The sequence below is a fragment of the Desmodus rotundus genome, chromosome 9 (assembly GCF_022682495.2).
Source record: "Desmodus rotundus isolate HL8 chromosome 9, HLdesRot8A.1, whole genome shotgun sequence".
NCBI classification, from domain to species: Eukaryota; Metazoa; Chordata; class Mammalia; order Chiroptera; family Phyllostomidae; genus Desmodus; species Desmodus rotundus.
In genome coordinates, this window is record NC_071395.1 from 43,390,996 (window position 1) to 43,412,594 (window position 21,599).

A 21,599-nucleotide genomic window follows, 5' to 3' on the forward strand; every position below is an offset into this window, starting at 1 on the left:
TTTACAGCACTTCATTAAACAGGTGGTAACATTACATGAGGTTTCCATGACTGAAAACAGTGAAATATTAGAAGCTTTTTCTTCTATTCCCATCCCCAAATACAAACAGTGCATGAGGCCTGTGGAAAGCCGACTTTTAACAAAGCTTAGCTGGCCGTATTGTCCTAGAGTCCTCCAGACTATTAGATGTATAGACATACCTCGTTTTATTAAGCTTCACTTCATTGAGCTTGGCAGATAATGCATTTTCATCAATACAGATACAAGTCTCCACCAGCAACAAGATTGTGACTCACTGCAAGCTCAAATAATACATGTACGCTAATCTTTTAGACATATTGGTATTTCACACTTAACAGGCTGTAGCACAGTGTAAGCAGAACTTGTTTATACACCAGAAAATTCTTGTCACTTTCTTCATTGAGACATTCGCTTTATCCGATGGACTGGAACCAAACCTGTAATATCTCTGAGGTATGCCTATAATCAGAGGCAGCTGACAGAATAAAAATATTTTTTGTGGGGAAGCTCTGCTTTTTACCTTGTCTAAAATTTGTTAGTCTCAATTTTTCCTTTCTCTCTGTGTCTGATTATGGTCTAGAAAATCAGTGGGAATTTAGAGCTCAGGCACAAGGATAGAGGCACGACAGCTTAGACCACAGGGCTGCTTCCAGCCAACTTTTGGTGCACATGGGCATGCAGACTGAATGATGATATGCAGAAGTGCTCTTTGCAGCAAAACCATAATAGCCTAGGAGGCAGCCTGACCTCAAGGTCCCAGCTGATGTGGACCGCACAGCCATGGGAATTCAGCTGGCAAAAACCAGATGGCCAACTCAAGGATGCTGACAATGAAGATCCATGTCAAGGCCTAAGAAAGACGTCCTACATGTCCTGCACATTCTACATGCCCTGCACGTCCTACATGTCCTGCACGCCCACAGTTTTTTCTCGCCCGCTTTTAGCCCTATAAAATTTGCTGGTTTGACCAGAACTGGTCTTTGGGATGAGAGACCCCCATCTTTTTGGGTCACTGGCACCTGAATAAACTTCCTTCCTTTTCCATCAGCACCTGTCTCACAAGTTTGGCTTTCATTGCAGCAGACAGCCGAACCTCGGTTTGGTTATGGTTCTGGGATCTCTGCATTTGGATCTTATCCTCATCTTACGAAAATTCCCTACTAACATGTGTTTGTCATGCAAGACACATTTTGATAGGTTACCTTCTGTTTTATCATAGCTGTTTTTGTGGGCAGAATCAACACCCTACCCGAAGTAGAATCTGATGTGAAGACTGATGTAACCACGTGCATCAAATTAAAGGAAAAATGTTTATAAATCAAAGGTGCTTTCTAAGGAGAATAAGGCAAGGGTAAGTTACTCCTGGTGGCTTGTGCAGAAAAGAATGGGTTGGCTTTTTAATGTGTGTAGAGATAGAGGTTGCAGGGTTTAAGGTTTGACCCTCCTACCTGCTGACACAGAAAGAAAATGGGCATGTGTCAGCCTTCATAACCTATGTACCCATGTGGGCCAGGCAGGGTGAGCAGGTATCTGAAGCCAATTAGGCATCAAGTATTTAAAATGAGGTCAGTGTCTTTATTAATATTCATTCCTGAGGTTTTTTTGAATGAATGATGCCAAATCTCATTGACATTAATTAAAATTTGAATCTTAAGTAAAAAGTAATGTGGCAAACACAAGTAATATATTATAATTAATAAGACAAATCCTCAAAAAAGTATTCTAATGTAGTCATCCCAGGTGTTGGAGAGATCCAGGAAAGTGTCAGTACGGTTCCCAAATCTGTCCAAATATTTTAGTAATGTCATCATTTTAATACATTGTCTCATTTCTTGTGTTATGGGTGCAACCTTGCCAGTGTATGCTATCCACATGCATTAAGCATCCCTCTAGGGGGACAGAACTCTCCCTGACTGATAAGTAGTCCTAAGCCAACCGGTCATACCATGGCTGCAAAGAGTTGTCCTTCAAGTACATCAGCTGAAGCATTAGCTGACTGCTGCACGTATTTCGAGTGCTTTACACATTTCTTGATTGGCATTAATGACGTGCCCCGGTCAGCCCCAGTGACTGACAGGCCAATGACTGAATGAGTGCGTGCGTAGAAAAACAGCATATTTGTGACGGATGGGCCAGAGGGGTTTGAAGGAGGATGCCCGAAATGCAACACTGACATGCAGGGTACACAGGCTGTACAGGTGATGTTACATGGCAGACCCAGCAGTGAGAGGTAAGGGTGGTGGCTCGGGTGCACTATTGCAATAAACCAAAGACTGTGGGAGAGACCATTCTGACAGAAGTGTGTAGTGTAGAAAGGCTTCTACTTATAAGGGGCCAGTAAGCCTGATAATCAGATAAGTGTAATTGGTCCCAAAGATTGGGAATTAAATCTAATGTCTTAAACAGAGAAAAGTATTTATAAGGAAGCAAGGTTCATGGTAGAAGAGGGAAGTCTCTTGAATTTTGTGGAATGTTTAGGTTACAGGCCTCTTAGGTTGTTACAAATCATGTGGGCTCCTAAGTTAATACCAGCAGAACAAATATATAGTAAACAATTTGAATCAACTTATCACCTTGAGCAATGAAATGAGTCTCTGCAGTTTAAGGTGTAATGTGGAAAGTTGGGGTGGCCTTGATTTGTACTTGGGTATTGAAGTTATTCTCAGTTCTTTACGCCATAGTGGAAGACCTTGAATAACAAATTGGTGCTGTATGTGGGACCACACAGATGGATCACTGGCAATAGCAAAAAAAAAAACTTTGTAAAATGTGCAGGTGGGTTCGATTCTTGGCCAGGGAATTCTCTACTGGTAGCACAGTTGACTAACTGTGCAGTTTGACTAATGGATCCGATGCTTGGGTCCAATCTTTGATTAGGGATGGCCTGATTAGGGACGGAACACAGCATCTCTGCAGTGGACTCCATCAGATATGGTGGCAGCACACTGTCTATAAAGTAGACGAACTCCCTGGTTACTCGTGTGATTCCAAGTGACAAAGTGGCCCATGTGTCTAGAAAAGACGGGACCTCCTCTGGAACAGACTGCATCATTGTGATGGGAACACAATTCCTCCTGTAAGTTGGATATCCCAGAGGGGCCAGTGTTTGCTCTGCCCTGCAAGTACCATTACATTTTCAACAAGGAGCCTCTGGTTAGCAAGCCTGACAGGTCTTGCATGCAGGACCCAACACAGAATGGAAAGTTGGCCATGGAGAGTCATCACCTCAGGCCCCGAAATCAGGGCTCCACTCACAAAAAGATCTGCCAGTTGCCAGCAGCACTTCTCTAATCGTGGGCAGCACCAGCTGAGTAAAATAGCTTTGGGTACCAGAATGTCTTGGGTAGTTTCGTGCACCATGGGTGGTTTATAGACACTTGGGTGCATCATAGGAGGCTGCTAACACCTCCCTAACAAAGGGGAGTAGGGGGAGATGATAAGGGAGTGACTGGTACTTGGACAGTTCTTCAGCGTCTGGTTTTCCCACTCAATATCAGTAAATTTTTAAGTTATTATGTTAAAGTAAGCAAGCAGATCTCATAAATATGCAATTGCTGTGGACACTGTGGGTAATAGAGTGGGCCCATGACAAATGTTCTGCCAACTGCTTCTGTCACTCTCTCCATCACAACCCCTGCTCAGAGAAATTTTCCAGAGTGGAATCCGTATGGATTTCTGATGTTTCCAAGTGAGCAGCCACACGTAGGCTTGAGTTGAAAAGAGCTGGAGATGATCTGTGGAGGCGATGGAAGGAAATGATGTTGACATACGTGACTGAGGATGTCCCCAGGCAGTGCCCACATGGGACGCACCTTTATGCTTCAGGACCACAGTGCGTCCAGAGGTCTGTCCGAGGAGCCTGGTTTAAACTCCAGGACAGGTTCTGGGAGCCCTGTCACTTCACTCCTGTCTGTGTGTGTGAGATGAGGGCAGTGCAGCCCTAGCGGGTGTTTTCTCAGTTGAGACAGGGCTGCAAGGAAGACCCAGTGAGGTCTGAACTCTTCCTCACAGACCTTTAATTTTTCTCAGAAGGATCCCACAGCTGTGGAAAGACGTGTACACATAAAAATTAAGGTTCGCCCTGGCTGGTGTTGCTCAGTGGATTGAGTGCCAGCCTGTGAACTGGGGGGTCACTGGTTTGATTCCCAGTCAGGAACATGCTTGGGTTGCAGGCCAGGTCCCCAATGGGGGGCGCATAAGAAGCAACCACACATTGATGATTCTCTCTCTCTCTTTCTCCCTCCCTTCCTCTCTCTCTGGAAATATAAATAAAATCTTAAAAAAAAAAGTCAAGGTTTGAGAGAGCTTAACATTCTCCCAGGATATGAAAGCAAGTGTACTTGTGTGTGTGTGTGTGTGTGTGTGTGTTTGTGTGTGCGTACATGTGAGCTTTCACAAATGTATGGTGATGCTGGCATCAAACTATGGAAAGTGTGCCTTCAGCCCCAGATAGCACCCTCGTGGTGCTGATCTAAACAAACCCCCTCCATATGATGTTATTTAACTCTAAAAATATGAAAAAGATTTAAATTTCCTTTGCTCTTTAATAGAAATTGAAGCTGTTACCTGTATTTTCCAGCCCTGTAGACATGTGCTGGAAGTCTGAGCATACAAAAATGAATCCTGTAAATAGCAAAATGGGCTGTGGGGCTGTGTGGATCATTGAAATAAAGGTCTTCCAGACACCCCTGCAAGAAAAAAAGCATTAAAAATTTCCCATTTTGCCCTGACCAGTGTGGCTTAGTTGGTTGGGCATCGTCCCACAAAACAAAAGGTCGTTGGTTGGATTCCTGGTCAGGGCACATGTCTGGGTTGCAGGCTGGTCTATGGTTGGGACACGTGCAAGAAAAAAAAGACTGATGTTTCTCTCCCTCTCTTTCTCCCTCCCTTCCCCCTCTCTAAAAGTAGATGAAAAAATTTTTTTAAAGTAGATAAAATCTTAAAAAAATTTTCCTCATCCCTCCTGTTATACTCAATTATAATATTACTCAAAATGAGAGGCACCTCTCTCTGAAAGACACCCCAGTAGTTCCTTGGGTGACTGCCTTTACATATCCCCACCTCTTTATGGCGTATCCACTGGGGAATCACAGCAGACTAGTGCAGATGCTAACCTACGTGCATAACGTAAACTAGGGGTGAGCCAGAACACGCAGATGAATGTGACTCTCTAACTGGGAGGACTCATGCACTAATGGGGCATACAAGGCGTCAGTGTGTACAGAAGCAACATGAAAATGCAAATGCTGTAACATTTCAATTTTTAAAGATAAATGAAAATTCTCTTAAGTTACATTGTCAAACACAGAAAGACACCACAAATATCTGTGGCCAAAATCAAGTTCCAGATAGCAATGTCCAAACTCAAGACCACAAGTTATATCACAAAATTAGTGATGACAGAAATGAGGATAGGCTGTGGCTATATCTTCATCTTTATGGGAAACCAAAATTGCTAATCGAGGAAATCAGGAATTCTGTGTTGCCACCCTGTTTACTTCCGTATCCAAGCACTTCCTGAAAAAGTGGTTAAGGTACATTACACGTGGAAATACACATTACCAGTAATGACATTCTCACTCACACAGGCCCTGACCCCCGCAGAGAGGAAATATACACTCCCTATTATGTCACATCACTTTTTACTTTCCTCCAAAGTCCGTATTCCCATCTGATAAACTAAAGCTTTACCATTTGTTCGCCACTTTTCTCCCCAAAACCAATAAGCATCAGGACTGCAAGAACATGTATGTCTCATGTCACTACATCCAAATCCTAAGGGCCTTGACTGTTTGTGCTGAACTGGGCATGACGGCTCTAAAGTGCACGACGGCGAGGGGTGGTGGTACTAACGTCAAGAGCACAGCCTCTGAGCGAGAGGCCTGAGTAGACCAGTGGTCCTGCCTCCCTGGCCAGGTTTGTGTTCTCTCACAACTTACTTACACTTACAGACCTCAGCTGAGTCATAAAAGTAAATTTAAAACATTACGTAATACACTAAGAAGTGAATATTTTAACTGAAGTGCTTATGGTAAATGGTGTAATATACTGTAGGAAACACATCAGTGTTTAGCTAATAAGTACTAAAGGCACAAGCTGTTTTGGAGGACTGGGAGCTGGCCTGCAGTCTCTGTAAGGCCAAGTATTACCCTGTTGAAGAAAGAGATGTCACATAACTCCTTCTTCAAAGGTAGTCAGTGACCACGATGGACCAGGACAAAAATAGATGTAATTTGTGACCATGTCAAAGAAATGGTAAAAGTGACAATTTTTAAAAAGATTTTATTTTTAGAGAGAAGGTAAGGGAGGTAGAAAGAGAGGGAGAGAAACATCGATGTGAGAAACACTGATCTGTTGCCTCCCGCACACCCCCAACCAGGGACCAGGCCAGTAACCCAGGCATATGCCCTGACCGGGAGTCCAACTGGCAACCTTTCGCTTTGTGGGATGATGCCCAAACCACTAAGCCACACCAGTCAGAGCAAAAGTGACCATTTTAAATAATAATAAAAAATAACCAACATTCTCTCGTCTTACTAATATGACTGACTAGGGCTTCTTAACAAATTAAGTTTAGCTCCACTACCACGTTTTGCCTTCTAGGTGATAAGGTTTATGATTACCACTAACATAATGACTTTATCTCCTCGTAGCGTTCGATATACAAAAATGTCCTGGTGCCTTGAAGAGCCATCAAGTCATCTATCGCAGGCCAAATCCTGTCAAAGGCCGAGCAGCCTTTATGCTGCACCCCACAGTCGTGCACACTGTGTGGCTTTGTTATCATTAGAATTCATTACGCTGCTTTCTTTGACTACAGGCACCATTCTGCTTGACCTGCAGGTCACTGGCACCAGGGCACTAAAGAACCCATGACTTAAGGTTTTCGTATTAACAGTGAGTGAAAATTAGTGTTACAATAAAAACTAACTATAAAAAAATAAAACAAAATATGCCTGAGGAAAATTTACCTGAATTTGAAAACAAATGATAAAATTGACTAAAAATGTATAATAATTAAATGCAGAAAATTACAAAGTTTATTTGGAAATCCCTAATTATAGTGAGACATTTTAATATGTCTTTTCAGAAAATGAAAAACAAAAATATTTACTAGTACATGGCTGAGAAAAGTTATTATTTTTATGAAAAACCTACAGAAGTGTTCATTTAACAGAAAATGCTCATATTTTTACTCACATACAATCAAACATAACTGAAAACATACTGAGGGATTACAGGCAGCTACAAGTAACAGGCAACACGCACAGCCTCCCGACAGGAGGGAGGTGCTGGAAGTCACATGGAAGCCCCTGGTCAAGGCAGACACCGCACAGGCAGCAGAGGCGGCAACATTGTAAATGTCCTGGTGAGTCAGGAAAGCCCACTCGACAGCACTGTTCACAGCATAAAGTGTTTCCTATACAAATCAGATCCTATAGGGATATAATTGTGAGAAGAGGGGAATGAGACAGGAGCATGAAGTCTGACTCACTTTTCTGGTAGACACAAGAGGGCTTACAGAAAACCCCAAACTCTGAGGGACCTTTCATGTGGATCTTGAGAAAACAGCAGTGGAAACCTGCACCTCCATGAAAGTGTCGATTAAATATTTGGTGGTGGTTATGTGACAGTCTTGACTGGAAGGACAAAGAATCTGGAAACTGGAACGAAAGATCGAGGACTCAAAGGCCCGATGCATCTGTCTCTCCCTGTGTGGTGGTTTCAAAATCTGACGAATGTGTTCTTCACTGCTTGCTCCCACATCTCACGCAAAGGAGGCTACTTGTAAATTCTAAGATGGAAGAATTGTAATATATCTTGTGAAGATATCAGTAGAAAGCTACACCTCTCAGAAAATGGATATCGGACAGTCGGTGAAGGTTTTTATGATAGTCTTCATTGACAAATCAAAGAATCCAAAAAAATGGCCTGGAAGATGGAGTCCTTGAAGGGCCTATGTATTTATCTGTCCAAATGGTGGCTCCAAAATCTGACTAATGCCCTCTTCATTTTGCCTTCCAAATTTAATGCAAGTGAGTCTATTAATGAATTGTAACATAAAACCATAAAGGAGATGGATTCTGGAAAATCAAGTTCCTAACATTACCCACATTTCCAACTTTAGATTTTGTTGCCCTATCCCAGGTCCCTCTTCTTAAATCAAAGTCAATTCACCAAACAACAGTCAGAAGGAAAAACAAAAAGCAAAGGCACAATGTAAAAAGAATATTCACATGAAAATTTCATAAAATTGCCATATTTAAAATTTATTCTAAATATTCATCAGTATAAAAATGGAAAAAAACCTCTTATACCCATCCCCCTCAAAAAGGAACTTTGTCAGAGGGAAAGGTAGAATATAAAGGGGGACCTAAAAGGCCCAGAATTTATTTATAAAAAATTAAGTATTTATTCTGATATGTTTAAACTCCAGTCACCTTCAAAGTTCTCTCCATTTGATGCAATACCCCTTTCGAGATGTTTTTTCCACTGCTCAAAACAGTTTTTGAATTCGTTGATTTTGAGGGCTTTTAGTGCTTCTGCCATTTTTTTCTCCACCTCTTCCACATCAGCACACGTTTCCCTTTGAGGACTTTCTTCATCCGGAGAAACATAAAAAAGTCACCAGGGGTGAGACTGGGTGAATAAGGAGGATGGGCCATGGGGGTCATGCTGTATTTGGTCAAAAACCGCTGAACACTCAGCATGGTGTGGGCAGGTGCACTCGTAAATCACCCATCATGAAATGGGCAAATGCACCTAAAGAAAAGAGTCTTCACAAACATTCACTGAAGCTTAATGCAACCTCTCACCACAATGCCAGCTGGTACACTGATACAGATGTGTTCCTAGAACACTCACCTAGCAGGGGAAGCCTGTACTACAAGAGGCCCACCCTCCAGAAGATGATTCCAGTTTTTTGGGGTCCTCTCTCATATATATATATAATAAGCTAGGAATATAAAGGGTTGCTACAAGGCCACTAAGAAAATCAAACTACCAAACTTCTTTTTTAAATGACCCCTTAACACAGAACAATGAAATATTATATAAAAAAAATAACCTAAATGCATATAAGAAACACATTTTAAATACCTATGGATCTAACAGGTTTCAAAATAGAGAAAAAATTAAACATTTTTAAGAAAAAAGCACTATTAATTTTATGCACTATTGTTGAAAAACAACTCTCAGAATTATCTCACCTGAATATTCATTTCTGAAGGTAATTAGTAGAAATCCAAGGTCCAGTAGTGCACTTTAAGAGGTTTAATAAACACAATATATTTACAACTTCAAAAAGAACTTTTTCATGTTGAAAGTTTGTTGGATTAATTTCTATTAAGGTTTCTCATTTTACTTACATGTTTATTTCTCTTCCATGGGAGTTTTCACATGTAAGGCTGAGGGCCAATTCAAGTCTTTTCCATGCTGTTTACATTCAAGAGGTTTTATCCAGTGAGCCCTTTCATGTATTCGAAAGGAATGGGAATAACTGAAGCCTCTCCCATATTCTACACTTGTATATGGTTTCTCTCCATTGTGCATTGTCAGGTGTCTTCGGAAGTTTGTGTGGTAACTGAAGGCTTTTCCACACTCCTTACATTCATAGGGTTTCTCTCCAGTGTGAGTTCTTTCATGGATTAGAAGGTAACTGAGATACCTGAATGCTTTACTGCATATTTTACACACATAGGGTTTCTCTCCAGTGTGAGTTCTTTCATGTGTTCGAAGATAACTGGGACACCTAAATGTCTTACTACATATTTTACATTCATAGGGTTTCTCTGTAGTGTGAGTTCTTTCATGTATTTGAAGATAACTGGGATACCTGAATGTTTTACTACATGTCTTACATTCGTAGGGTTTCTCTCCAGTGTGATTTCTTTCATGTATTTGAAGATAACTGGGACACCTAAATGCTTTACTACATATTTTACATTCATAGGGTTTCTCTGCAGTGTGAGTTCTTTCATGTCTTCGAAGATCACTGAGACACCTGAATGCTTTAATACATATTTTACATTTATAGGGTTTCTCTCCAGTGTGACTTCTTTCATGTGTTTGAAGACTTTGATAGCATCTGAAGGCTTTTCCGCACTCCTTACATTCATAGGGTTTCTCTCCAGTATGAGTTCTTTTATGTTTTCGAAGATAACTGAGACAGCTGAATGCTTTACTACATATTTTACACTCATAGGGTTTCTCTTCAGTGTGAGTTCTTTCATGTATTTGAAGATAACTGGGATACCTGAATGCTTTATGACATATTTTACATTCATAGGGTTTTTCTACAATGTGAGTTCTTTCATGTTTTCGAAGATAACTGAGACAACTAAATGCTTTACTACATGTTTTACATTCATAGGGTTTCTCCCCAGTGTGATTTCTTTCATGTGTTTGAAAACTTTGATAATATCTGAAGGCTTTTCTACATTCCTTACATTCATAGGGTTTCTGTACACTGTGAGTTACTTCATGCATTCGAAGAGAACTAGAAGTACTGAAGGCTTTCCCACACTGTTTACACTCATACGGTTGCTCTCCAGTGTGCATTCTTTCATGTAATTGAAGTGAACTTGAACAACTGAAGACTCTTCCACATTCCTTACATTTATAAGGAGAATCTGTAGTGTGTGTTACCATGTGTTTTTGAAGGGTTTTGAGGCACATGAAGACTTTTCCACATTCCTTACATTTATAGGTTCTCTCTCTATTGTGATTTCTTTCATGTTGTTCAAAGCACTGCAGATAACTAAATGCTCTCCCACATACCTTGCATTTATATGGCTTCTTTCCATATTTCAGATGCTCATATTGTCCAGAGTGACATCTAATGAGTCTATCAAGAGATGAATGATACACAAAGACTTCTCCACATGAACTGAGCTCATATGGTTTTGCTCCAGTAGGTTTCTTCTTCAGACTGAAATTTGAAATAAGGTTGAAGTTTTCTTCACATTGACTATTCTCTTTACTTTCACAGAGTTTCTCTACCATGTGACTCCTATAAAAAACAAGAAGCACACTATTAATGATTCCTTATTAAAGATTTTATATTCATCATATTTACTATGATTTGTATGAAAAGTTTAAGTATTCTGTCTTGTCTAAATTGTCTGAAATTAAATGTACTTTCCAGGAAGAATTTGTCCATGCTATTATCAAACTGTGATATTCATATATAGGGTTTATTAATACTGTCTCCAAGTGAACAATTTTGCAAACACTGAACATGTATGTTACATTTTAAGAAAGCATTTTTAGTAAAAATTTTCATATCAAATGAGAATTCCCACACAAGACACTGTTTCTATGGTGCCACTCACCTTAGTTTTCTCCCCTGCTTTTTGTATTGATCTTCAATGTCAGGATCTTTCCATTTCCCCCCTAAAATTCAGAAGCAGAAAAATGATTCCAAAGCATTAAAATTATGAAAAAATTATGAGCTTCAGATTTATGATGAGCTGTTACCACACCCGGTTTATTTACCAGTATCTGCCCTTCCCATGTTCCACAACATGGAAATGTTGATGAATAAGGAACACTTATTTTCTATTGATAATTGAAGGAATGCCCTTATCCTTACCTATGGAGGCCAGGTTCCTAAAGGTTTCCCTCATCACATCTCTGTAGAGCTGCTTCTGTGAAGGATTCAGTAAGGCCCACTCCTCCAGACTGAAGTTCACAGCCACATCCTCAAAGGCCACTGAGTCCTGAAACATCCCAAATACGTGTAGAGTAGGATGTGTGAGACGGACAGAATTGGACGCCTAGGCTCCATTTATAGGAAGGTTATGTATGACCCTCTCATCTCCAAACATTTCATCTATGATGTGACCATCAAAAACTTATTCTCTGTTCACAGTTTCTTTCTCATGAATTGAATACTATTATTAACACATGGAAATTACACATTTTTACTGGGATCACTTTACATCTTATGTGTCTCCAATGTCATGGCCTGAGCATGTAGGAAAATAAATGAAATGCGATGCAGATAAACATAAGCCCTGGCTGGTGTGGCTCAGGGTATTGAGCACTGGCCTGCGAACCAAAAGATCTCCAGTTCAATTCCCAGGCAGGGCACATGCCTGGGATGCGGGCCAGGTCCCCAGTTGGGGGTGTGTGAGAGGACACTGATTGATGTATCTCTTGTACATTGATGTTTCCCTTCCTCTCTTTCTCCCTCCCTTCCCCTCTCTCTAAAAATAAACAAAGAAAATCTTTTTAAAAATGTGTCTTTTTAATACCATCAATTCCTCATGAAAAAAAATTTTCATTTTCTTCCTTATTACCCACCATTTACAGCCCTCCAGGAGGCAGAGGATATAATCAGTATCAAGTTTTAATGAATAAAATATAGTGAAGAATTGGAAGCTTTTCTTCTCACCCCATCACCAAACACGTGAATCCACATGACTTATAGAAATCAAACTGAACAAAACCAGCTGACAATGTCATCCTAAAATTCTCCAGGCCTTTACCAGTCATCAGGTAATATGCTCCAAATACGCTTGTGGAGATGGATCACTTTCAACTTGTGTTTTATTTATCACAGACTGAGTTCTTCCTTTCTCTCTCTGCCCAATATAATGAGATTGGAAAGTTACTTAGAACTTACAGCTCAGACACAAGGAAGAAGGCATGACAAGAGTACAAAATCCCTGTACTCATGTGCTTAGGTCTGCTTCCAGACAAATTTGAGAACACACAGTGAGATAACAGGCCGGGAGAGCTCTTTACAATCAAACTATAACCAGGTACCTGGGCCTTGCTGCCCTTGTGGAACAGGTTAAGAGCTGCAGATTGCAAGGAAGTTCAAGGAAGCCCACGTGGGTGGTTGGTGAGTTTGCTCACAATTGTAGACCACATAAAGGATGCAATAGTGCTTTCCTCCAAAAAACCCACAAAATTTTCATTCTCCAATTTCATGAGGAAGTGTTTACCAACAAAGTCATTCTAGGAAATTTGTCACTAGTATATCTACTATGAAATGTTAAAAAATTCATGATAAACGTGAAGGATTAAAAAAGGAATAAGGATAAAACATCTTTTATTTCTTATCATGTAACACATGACACTTTGTTTAAAATAATATTAGCAATAATGTAATAGTAATAGTAGTAAAAATGCTTATGGGTAACTGAAATCAATGACAGCAATGTGACAATGGACGGTGATGGGGAAAGTGGGAATAGTGCGGTTCAAGGTACTTGCACAACCAGCCAAGTGGTACAGTGTGATCTGACAGGGCACATGGGTTAGTTATAAATGTGTACTCAAAACTCAAAGGCAACAAATAAAAACGTTTTTTCGGTAAAATGCTTAATTAAAGCCACAGAAGGCAGAAAAGATGGAAGACAAACAGAAACAAAGGACTAGGGCACCAAATAGAAAATAGTAAAAGGTTTGGTAAATACTAATCCAACTGCAACAATAATCACTTTAATCATCAATGATCTCAACACAATTGAAAGATACAGTAGTTAATATCAGATTAAAAAAACTCACATTTATATACTGTCTACAAGAAATCCACTTTATTTTTTCTTAATGATAGACTAGGAACAGAATGTCACTGTATTTTTTCACATATTAACAATCATTTTTTTAATGTTTACTATAGCAAGGCACCATGGTGAATGTTTACTTGATCTCATTTAACCCTAAAGATTTACATAGGACATGTAATTGATGTAATTATTCCAATTTTAAAGAAAGCCTATTTGTCTAAGGTTATCCCACAGGTGGTACAGGAGAGAGAATTCGGACCTAGGTCTTCTATGTCCAGTGCTTACTTGTTCCTTCTAGCCCAGCCGTCCTCAGGATGTTTTTAGAAGAAGCACCAAAGAACACCCTATTCCAGTGACAAAACTATGAATCAATAAAAGAAGTCTCTGGGCTTGAAGGGTTTAAGGGCTGGAGTGAGAAATGAATAAATAGATGAAGCACAGAAGATTTCTGGAAAGTAAAATTACAGTATATGACGTAAAAATAATGAATACACATGGTTATACATTTGCCCAAACCCCATAGATCCCATAATAAAGAGTCAAGCTCACATAAATTGTAAAATTTACTGCATCGGTATTGGCTCAGCAATTGTAACAAATGTACTACAGTCATACAAGATTTTTTTTTAAAAAATAGTGCAAACAGTGTGGATACACAGGGGTTATGTGGGAACTCCCTGTACCCTCTGGTCAAGTTTTCTGTAAACCTAAAACGGCTTTTTAAAAAACTGAAGTCTAGAGACTTCCGGTCAAGATGGAGGTGTAGGTAGACATACTGTGCCTCCTCACACAACCAAAAGAATGACAACAATTTAAAAACAAAAAATAACCAGAACTGACAGAAAATCGAACTGTATAGAAGTCCAACAACTAAGGAGTTAAAGAAGAAAGATTCATCCAGACCGGTAGGAGGGGCGGAGACAGGCAGCTGGGCGGAGAGGGCTCGTGGCAAGGCGGTGGATGGCGGACCCAGCAAGGCAGCGGATTGTGGAGCAGGGCAGGCAAGGCTGCAGCTGGCAGATCTGGTGAGGCAGTGGCTGGTGGACTGGGCAGTCCCACATTCATGTGCAGATAAACTGGGAGGAACAACTGGGGAGCGAGACAGATCTCACAACCCAGGGCTCCAGTTTGGGGGAAAAAAAGCCTCAAACCTCTGATTGAAAACACCTGTGGGGGTTGAGGCGGCAGCAGGAGAAACTCCCAGCCTCACAGGAGAGTTCGTTGGAGAGACCCACAGGGTCCTAGAATGTACACAAACTGACCCACCCAGGAATCAGCACCAGAAGGGCCCAATTTGCTTGTGGGTGGCGGGGGAAAGTGACTCAAAACCAGCAGAGAGCAGAGCAAGCTCCACTGTTCCCTCTCGGACCCCTCCCCCACAGACAGAATCACAACTCTGCGACCTGGGTTGCCCAACCCTGGTGAACACCTAAGGCTCCGCCCCTTGCTACGTAACAGGCCATCGGAGACAAAAAAAATATGGCCCAAATGAAAGAACAGATCAAAGCTCTGGAAAAAATACAACTAAGTGACGAAAAGATAGCCAACCTTCAAAACACTGGTAATCAGGATGCTCACAGAATTGTTTGAATATGGTTTCAAATTAGATAAAAAAATGAAGGCTATGCTAAGTGAAATAAAGGAAAATGTACAGGGAACCAACAGTGATGGGAAGGAAACTGGGACTCAAATCAACGGTGTGGACCAGAAGGAAGAAAGAAACATCCAACCAGAAAAGAATGAAGAAACAAGAATTCGGAAAAATGAGGAGAAGCTTAGGAACCTCCAGGACATCTTTAAACATTCCAACATCCGAATTATAGGGGTGCCAGAAGGAGAAGAGGAAAAACAAAAGTCTGAAAACTTATTTGAACAAACAATGAAGGAGAACTTCCCTAATCTGGCAAAGGAAATAGACTTCCAGGAAGTCCAGGAAGCTCAGAGAGTCCCAAAGAAGCTGGACCCAAGGAGGAACACACCAAGGCACATCATAATTACATTAGCCAAGATGAAAGATGAGAGAATCTTACAAGTAACAAGAGAAAAGGACACAGTTACCTAGAAAGGAGTTCCCATAAGACTGTCAGCTGATTTCTCAAAAGAGACCTTGCAGGTAAGAAGGGGCTGGAAAGAAGTATTCCAAGTCATGAAAGGCAAAGACCTACATCCAAGATTACTCTATCTAGCAAAGCTTTCAATCAGAATGGGAGGGCAGATAAAGTGCTTCCCAGACAAGGTCAAGTTAAAGGAGTTCATCATTACCCAGCCCTTAAATGAAATGTTAAAGGGATTTATCTAAGAAAAAGATTAAAAATATGGACAGTAAAATGACAGCAAACTCCCAGTTATTAACAACCACACCTAAAACAAAAACAAAAGCAAACTAAGCAAACAACTAGAACAGAATCACAGAAATGGAGATCACATGGAGGGTTATCAGCAGGGGAGTGGGAGGGGGAGAGAGGGGGAAAAGGTACAGAGAATAAGTAGCATAAATGGTAGGTAGAAAATAGACAGGGGGAGGTTAAGAATAGTAAAGGAAATGTAGAAGCTAAATAACTTATATGTATGACCCATGGACATGAACTAAAGGGGGGAAATGTGGATGGGAGGGGGTGTGCAGGGCAGAGGGGAATAAAGGGGGGGGGAATGGGACAACTATAATAGCATAATCAATAAAATATATTTTTAAAAACCCCTGAAGTCTGTCAAACACTAGAAAAAGAAAAATGAAAACAGACTCATTACAACTCACCCCAGTGAGTGACTGATAATTTAAACAGGCCACATATCAAACTTATCTTTTCTACATAAGAAAGCACTCCATCACTTAACCCTACTAAATGATATAAAAGTGCAGACCAAAGTTGAATGAGCTGATGTATATAAGCTCCCAGTCCAAGAATCTGTTTAAAATTCAAGCATTTACCCTGGTCAGTGTGGCTCAGGTGGTTGGAGTGTTGTCCTGTAAACCTAAAGGTTGCCAGTTCAATCCCTGGTCAGGACACATGCCTAGGTTGTGGGTTTGATCCTCGGTTGGGGTGCATACAGGAGACAACCAATTGATATTTCTCTGTTTTTTTTCCCCCCTCTCTTTCCCCACCCTTCTTCTCTCTCTAAAAGCAATGATAAAAATGTCCTTGGTTGGTGATTTTTAGAAATTCAGATTTAATAATAACATAAAAAATCCCATTTGTATAAAAATAAATAAATAAAAGGCAGACCATAAAAATGTATAAATCTCTTTCTAACTAAAAGGACAAAAAGCATATGACAGTTTCCCCTCTACTATATTTCTTTTTTTTAAATTTTTAAAATATATTTATTGATTATGCTATGATAGTTGTCCCATTCCCCCCCCACTCCACTTCATCCTGCCCACCCCCTCCCTCCCACATTCCCCCTCTATAGTTCATGTCCATAGGTCATACTTATAAGTTCTTTGGCTTCTACATTTCCTACACTATTCTTACCCTCCCCCTGTCTATTTTCCACCTATCATTTATGCTACTTATTCTCTGTACCATTCCCCCCTCTCCCCCTCCCCTCCCCTGTTGATAACCCTCCATGTGATCTCCATTTCTGTGGTTCTGTTCCTGTTCTAGTTGTTTGCTTAGTTTGCTTTTGTTTTTGTTTTAGGTGTGGTTGTTAATAACTGGGAATTTGTTGTCATTTTTACTGTTCATATTTTTGATCTTCTTTTTCTTAGGTAAGTCCCTTTAACATTTCATATAATAAGGGCTTGGTGATGATGCACTTCTTTAACTTGACCTTATCTGAGAAGCACTTTATCTGTTCCCCGGGGTAGGGTAATGCTGGTCGCTGTGCTGTGACGCTGTATGTGGGAGAGGGGCCGAGAGGGAGTAATGGCGCCTGCTCCGCTCTCTACCGGATTTCAGTCACTTGCTGTGCTACCCACAATCATATTGGGCCCCTCTGGTGCTGGTCCCCCAGTGGGCGGGCCTGTGCACACTCTAGGCTCCTGTGGGTCTCTTCAACGACCTCTCCTGTGAGGCTGGGAGTCTCTCCTGCTGCCGCCCCAACCCCCATGGGTTTTTTCACTCAGAGGTTTGAGGCTTTATTTCCCCGCGCTGGAGCCCTGGGTTACGCTTAGCTCTGGGTCTGCTTCACTCCTCGTCGTTTGTCCGGTTTATCTGTGCGCGAGTGTGGGGCCTCGGGGTCTGCTACCCGCCGCTCTGCCTGCCCCATTCGCCACCACTCTGAGTCCGGCCCTCTCGGTTTATCTGTGCACGAATGTAGGGCCGCAGGGTCTGCTTGTGGTCAGACTGCCTGCCCCGTTCGTCCCACACTCCGCCAGTCTCGGTGCCGCCACGGCAACGTGAGTCCTCTCCGCACAGGCTGCCCGTCTCCGCCCCTCCTACCGGTCTGGATGAATGTTTATTTTTTATCTCCTTGGTGTCGGACTTCCTTGTCGTTCGATTTTCCGTCAGTTCTGGTTGTGCGAGGAGGCGCAGTGTGTCTACCTACGCCGCCATCTTGGTTCTCCCTCCTTCTACTATATTTCACAATGAGAATATTTTCAGGAATGAATAAGATATTTTTTGAAAGATTTCATTTATTTATTTTTAGACAGAGGGGAAGGGAAGGAGAAAGAGAGGGAGAGATACATCAGTGTGTGGTTGCCTCTCGAGTACCTCCTGCTGGGGACCTGGCTTACAACCCAGGCATGTACCCCAACTGGGAATCAAACTGGCAACCCTCCGGTTTGCAGGCCGGCACTCAATCCACTGAGCCACACCAGCCAGAGCTAGGAATGAGTAAGATATTATAATGCATTACAGGTTTGCAAATAAGCTCTGAAATAGTCTAGGAATTTCATGTATTTAAATAACCTTTGATATGTTTCTTCATATTATTGAAAATAAATATTCCATTGTTTTTTTCCCTCACTTCCATAAAATAGGAGTTCATTTATCTCAGGAATAGTATATAGCCTTTTTCATGTCAAAGTTCTCTAGGTGCTAACGGTGCTATCAGGAAGGCTGTGGTAAAATTCGTCAAGTTGAACAGAAAGGGGAGTTTGGGTCTTTGCTGGAGCACAGAAAGGCACAGAGAGAGCAGCAGCAGACAGACGGGTGGAAGAGACTGGTCAATAGGATGTTAGCTTCCATCAGGATGGATCTGTGGGAAATGGAAACACTACCCCGACTCTCAGAAATATCATGGAAGTGAAATTGAATAAAGCTATTTGACTACCTGTCGACAATACTGGTTGAGTATTATAGCGAAGACTGTTACATAAAAATTCAACTGAGTAAAAAAACAAAAACAAAAGCAAAAAAACCTCTCAGCCTGACTCAGTTTAAGATCCTGACCCAAATGAACTCCCCAATTCATTTAAAAATTTTTTTTCTTTGCCTTGGCTGGTGTTGGCTCAGTGGATTGAGTGCTGGCCTACGAACCAAAGGGTGGGTGGTTCGATTCCCAGTCAGGGCACATGCCTGGGTTGCGGGCCAGGTCCCCAGTGGGGGTGGGGGGTGGCGCATGAGAGGCAACCACACATTGATGTTCCTCTCCCTCTTTTTCTCCCTTCCTTACCCTCTCTAAAAATAAATAAAATGTAAAACAAATTTTTTTCCCTCAAACTCCTCAATTCATAAACCCTTTGTCCATGAGATAGAAGATCTGATCTTCACAGAATTTCTTACTGTGCACAAATCACACTCTGATTGTACCTGCACTGTAGATGCAAAACTCAAACATGAGATCTAAAAATGTCTAGGCCTAAGGAAACCACAATTATTACCAACAAAAGGGCATCATCCCCCTCCCCCACGTGCATGTGCAACCCCCAGATTTCCAGGGCTGCAGCTTCTCAGTGTACAGGCTCCTTCCCTGGTGGGTGTGAGTAGGTAGGACACCAGCACAGGACACTCCCCAGGTGGAACCACTGTGCCTTCAAGTACTTCCCTTTTGTAAATAAAAATAATAAATGGAACCACATCAAAATGGAACTGCCATCCCAGAGGAACTGCCTTGCTTGTCTTATGCCTGAAAACTTGGGGTGTCAAAACAAGGCAAAATAACCTTGGGACTGGACCTAAAGCAACATGTATCCTGAAGACCTGTTTGCAAGGACTGATGACTACCTTACTGAAAGTTTAAAACACTATGTATTACCATGTTGACCAATAGAAGTACCTTCCTTCTATTGATGTAATTGCTCCCCTTCCTCTTCTCATAAATACCTCTTGCCTTTATCTCCTAAGTGGAATATTATTTGGGCTTGCGTCTGAATCACTGCTTCCCACGTAGCTATTCTTAGTGATCTCAAATAAATGCCTTTGCCACTCACTTTGAGAGATGTTTTGTTTGTTTCCTAGGTGAGCACTTCACAGTCTCAGAGGAACCTTGGCTTGAATCACTGACCACAAACCTCTGCTTCACACTGGATTTGCTTTGGACAACCACTGATATTTTAAATGACACAAATCCAGAGTTTGAACAATCCACCAAAATCACTTAAACCAAGTATTTACTCAGAGAGGACGGAAGAAAATTGTAAAGGTCTTTAGTAGTTCAACTAGAACAACTTCAATCTCTCTCTCTCTCTATATATATATTTTAAAAAGATGTCAGTTAATTATATTTCTTGTGAAACTTACTACACATGCTCAGGGAGAGTGAAAAAAGAATTACATAAAAATGAAATGTAATACTGGAATATTTTATTTTTCCTTAAGTGACGTCTTTCATACCTGTTTGGAACTACTATATATTGTTTCAAGCTCTGTTGATTAAATACATTTTACTTAAATAAGTTAATAAATGTTTTCAAGTGAAAAACCCAGGAAGGGGCAGTGCTGACAGAGAGAACACCCAGGAAAGTTTCCGAAGAGGGACCTCCACTCAAAGGACTTCCCGTAGGATATCTGTGCCAGGGAACATCGTGGGGGAGAGGAACCAGGATTTCACACAAATGTCTTCCAGGTGGTTCTTGTCTAGTTTTCTCCCGTGCAAACTATCTACAAATATATATGTTTAAAAATTCCATTTATTTATTTTTAGAGAGAGGGGAAGGGAGGGAGAAAGAGAGGGATAGAAACATTAATGTAAGAAACACCTATCGGTTGCCTCTCCAACGCTCCCCAACCCGGGACTGAACTCGCAACCCCAGACCGGGAATCCAACCGGCGATCTTTCGCTTTGCGAGAGGACGCCCAAACAACTGAGCCACGCTGGCTAGGGAAGAAATATAATCTTTTAAAAAGCATCTGCAAAGCTCTGAGGGAGAAAGATAAGCAACTGGAATGTTGGGTCTGTTTGAAATGCACCCCACTGAACAAATAGTTGATAATAATGCCGTGAATCGGAGAGAGGAAGTTGGCTTAGGGAATGACTGCAGGAACTGGAAATTCAGGGACTTACTGCCACCCGTAGGAGGAATGGGGTGGGAATAGGGTTTTGGATTTTAGACCCTGCTTCCCAAACATTTGGAAAACTCAGGGGAAACAGGGTCCCCCCTGGGGAGACAGGAGGGACTGGGGACCCCACAGACCTCAGTTGCTCCCACACGCGAGACCCGGAGCCCGAGTCACCACTGTCCCCCGATCACCCTCCCCGTAGTCAGCGCACCACCTGGGGAGACGCGGGGCCGAGGATGCAGAGCTGCCCACAGAGGCTCCGAAATCAACGTCGCCGCGCAGTGACCGGACAGGGTGCCCGAGGTCCGGCTGCCGGCCCAGCACCCACGCGGAGGGCCGGAGGGAACCGAAGTCCGAGCGGCACCCCGGGCAGAGGCGGAGTCCAGGGGCGGACTCCGGACTTTACCGCGGGGAAGCCGGGGCTCCGCCATAGCAGGCTCCTACCAGCGCGTCTTCCCCGTCTCCCCACCTCAGAGCAGCACACTCACCATTTCTAGGTTTCCTGGGTGTCCCTGAGTCCTTCCTACGACCCTCACGGTCACTGCAGATCGAAATGCGACAGAAGCTGTAACAGAGCCACCAGCGACGGCTAAAAGGCAGCGACACTAGACCCCAGCGGAGCTGGAGGTGTCCACGCCAGAGCTAAACATAACCCCACCCACCCGCTTCAGCG

At 42.0% G+C, this 21,599-nt stretch overlaps 1 protein-coding gene across 3 annotated transcripts; it reads right to left on the reverse strand.

The window, feature by feature from the left end:
* Positions 1-6,176: 6,176 nt before the first annotated feature.
* LOC112301365 (zinc finger protein 791) lies at positions 6,177-21,573 on the reverse strand. 3 transcript variants are annotated; one of them, XM_024556807.3, is made up of 4 exons: positions 21,415-21,573; positions 11,615-11,741; positions 11,355-11,415; positions 6,177-11,032 (listed from the first exon to the last, which is right to left on the reverse strand). In XM_024556807.3, the coding sequence occupies exons 1-4, from the start codon at positions 21,415-21,417 to the stop codon at positions 9,394-9,396; spliced, it is 1,830 nt and encodes a 609-aa protein (XP_024412575.2). In that variant the 5' UTR covers positions 21,418-21,573; the 3' UTR covers positions 6,177-9,393. The 3 variants fall into 3 exon arrangements, with proteins under 3 accessions (XP_024412575.2, XP_045048515.2, XP_024412573.3); XM_045192580.2 differs by lacking the exon at positions 21,415-21,573 and having other exon boundaries at positions 6,177-7,457; positions 9,390-11,032; positions 11,615-11,750; XM_024556805.3 differs by lacking the exon at positions 21,415-21,573 and having other exon boundaries at positions 11,615-11,750.
* Between the last annotated feature and the right edge of the window lie 26 nt (positions 21,574-21,599).

What these genes read in the sequence shown, in the direction of transcription:
- LOC112301365 (XM_045192580.2), bottom strand. Translation starts at nt 11,750, where the DNA reads ATGTTTCAGGACTCAGTGGCCTTTGAGGATGTGGCTGTGAACTTCAGT. An exon ending in TAGGAACCTGGCCTCCATAG is followed by an intron (nt 11,416 to 11,614) that starts GTAAGGATAAGG and finishes TCTGAATTTTAG; the next exon opens with GGGGGAAATGGAAAGATCCT. An exon ending in AAGCAGGGGAGAAAACTAAG is followed by an intron (nt 11,033 to 11,354) that starts GTGAGTGGCACC and finishes TGTTTTTTATAG; the next exon opens with GAGTCACATGGTAGAGAAAC.